Source organism: Myotis lucifugus, unplaced genomic scaffold, assembly GCF_000147115.1.
Source record: "Myotis lucifugus unplaced genomic scaffold, Myoluc2.0 scaffold_13, whole genome shotgun sequence".
Classification (NCBI taxonomy): domain Eukaryota; kingdom Metazoa; phylum Chordata; class Mammalia; order Chiroptera; family Vespertilionidae; genus Myotis; species Myotis lucifugus.
In genome coordinates this window covers 10,013,626-10,015,206 of record NW_005871061.1, presented here as the reverse complement: position 1 = coordinate 10,015,206, position 1,581 = coordinate 10,013,626, and the positions used below count along the sequence as shown (strand labels likewise).

Genomic DNA, 1,581 nt, shown 5'->3' with positions numbered 1-1,581 from the left:
CAAGGTGTGGCAAGCTGCTTACCATTCTCTCAATTCAAGATTATTCTGTCAGTAAAAATTACAAAGCTAACAAGAAATTCACATAATGAAGGCATAGATTTGTGAGGTCATTGATAGGGTCTCTGACATGCTCCTGGTCCATCTTCCCATCCTCATGTGCAGATATGGATACAAGACCATAGCCCAGATTCTCACATGTGGCTCTGTGTGCACTTCGGTGCGGGATCACACACGGGCAAACCTCTGATGCAATCACACCAACCAGGAGTATCCATGGCTGTGAAGGCAGTTGCAGTGTTACCATATTGTGAACAGTGGTGAAAGTTTGAAAATACAGGTAAGATTTACTGAACACTGTAAGAGAATACTAGCATTTAGTTTATCACAGTGAAAAACAATTTCCTTCTGTGTTATTTGTAAGGCATAGTATTCACGTAGTAAGTGACTAACAGGACAAACATATCATGGAAGATGTTTTCTGAGGAAAGAAACAATGACACAGATCCACCAGGTTGGTCATTACCCTCCCATCCCCCTACCCCCCCACATTCAGATGTGAGTGCCCTTATCTCTTTCCCAGGAAAATGGGGGAAAACCAGACTTTGGTCACAGAGTTCCTCCTGTTGGGATTTCCCCTCAGCCCAAGGACTCAGATGCTCCTCTTTGGGCTCTTCTCCCTGTTCTATGCCTTCACCCTGCTGGGCAATGGGATCATCCTGGGCCTCATCTGGTTGGACTCCCGACTACACACCCCCATGTACTCCTTCCTCTCACACTTGGCCATTGTTGACATGTCCTATGCCTGCAACACGGTGCCCCAGATGCTGGTAAACCTCCTGAGTCCAGCCACGCCCATCTCTTCTGCTGGCTGCATGACGCAGACCTTCCTCTTCTTGACCTTTGCTAGCACTGAATGTCTTCTCCTGGTGGCAATGTCTTATGATCAGTATGTGGCCATCTGCCACCCTCTCCGATATTCTGTCCTCGTGAGCTGGAGAGTCTGCACCACCCTGGCAGTGACTTCCTGGACTTTAGGGGCCCTCCTGGCCCTAGTACATACAGTGCTACTCTTACCATTGCCCTTCTGTGGACCCCAGAAAGTGAATCACTTTTTCTGTGAAATTCTAGCGGTTCTCAAACTTGCCTGTGCAGACACCCACATGAACGAGATTATGGTTTTGGCTGGGGCAGCATCTGTGCTGGTGGGACCAGTCTCCTCCATTGTGATATCCTACATTCAGATACTACGCGCCATCCTGAAGATCCAGTCAGGGGAGGGGCGCCAATACTTAACTTTTTTCTAAATTACAAGAGAAACTCTCAAAAGATTGCATCCCATAGAAATTTATGCAAGGTATTAGTAAGGTTCTACTGCCTAGGTTGCAAAACGTGTGCATGGCTGTTCATTTGAGATTTTAATTACGTATATACATATTGTATATATAATAATATGTAAATATATACTACTTTACATAACAAACATTTTTTTTCAAAATATAATAAAAATGTCATTATAAAAAGAAAGAAGATCATAATGAATCCATTCCTTCTGTTCACTCCTTTTTTTAAACAAAATCAGGT

The 1,581-nt window shown here is 44.2% G+C and overlaps 1 protein-coding gene across 1 annotated transcript; it reads left to right on the top strand.

Annotated features, from left to right (window-relative positions):
- Nucleotides 1-584: 584 nt before the first annotated feature.
- LOC102426873 (olfactory receptor 13-like) lies at nucleotides 585-1,304 on the top strand. The gene has a single exon (XM_006084722.1). It carries the CDS (start codon nucleotides 585-587, stop codon nucleotides 1,302-1,304), a length of 720 nt encoding a protein of 239 aa, XP_006084784.1.
- Nucleotides 1,305-1,581: the final 277 nt, after the last annotated feature.

Bases quoted from the DNA above. Each gene is read 5' to 3' on its own strand.
- LOC102426873 (XM_006084722.1), top strand. From the start codon at position 585: ATGGGGGAAAACCAGACTTTGGTCACAGAGTTCCTCCTGTTGGGATTT.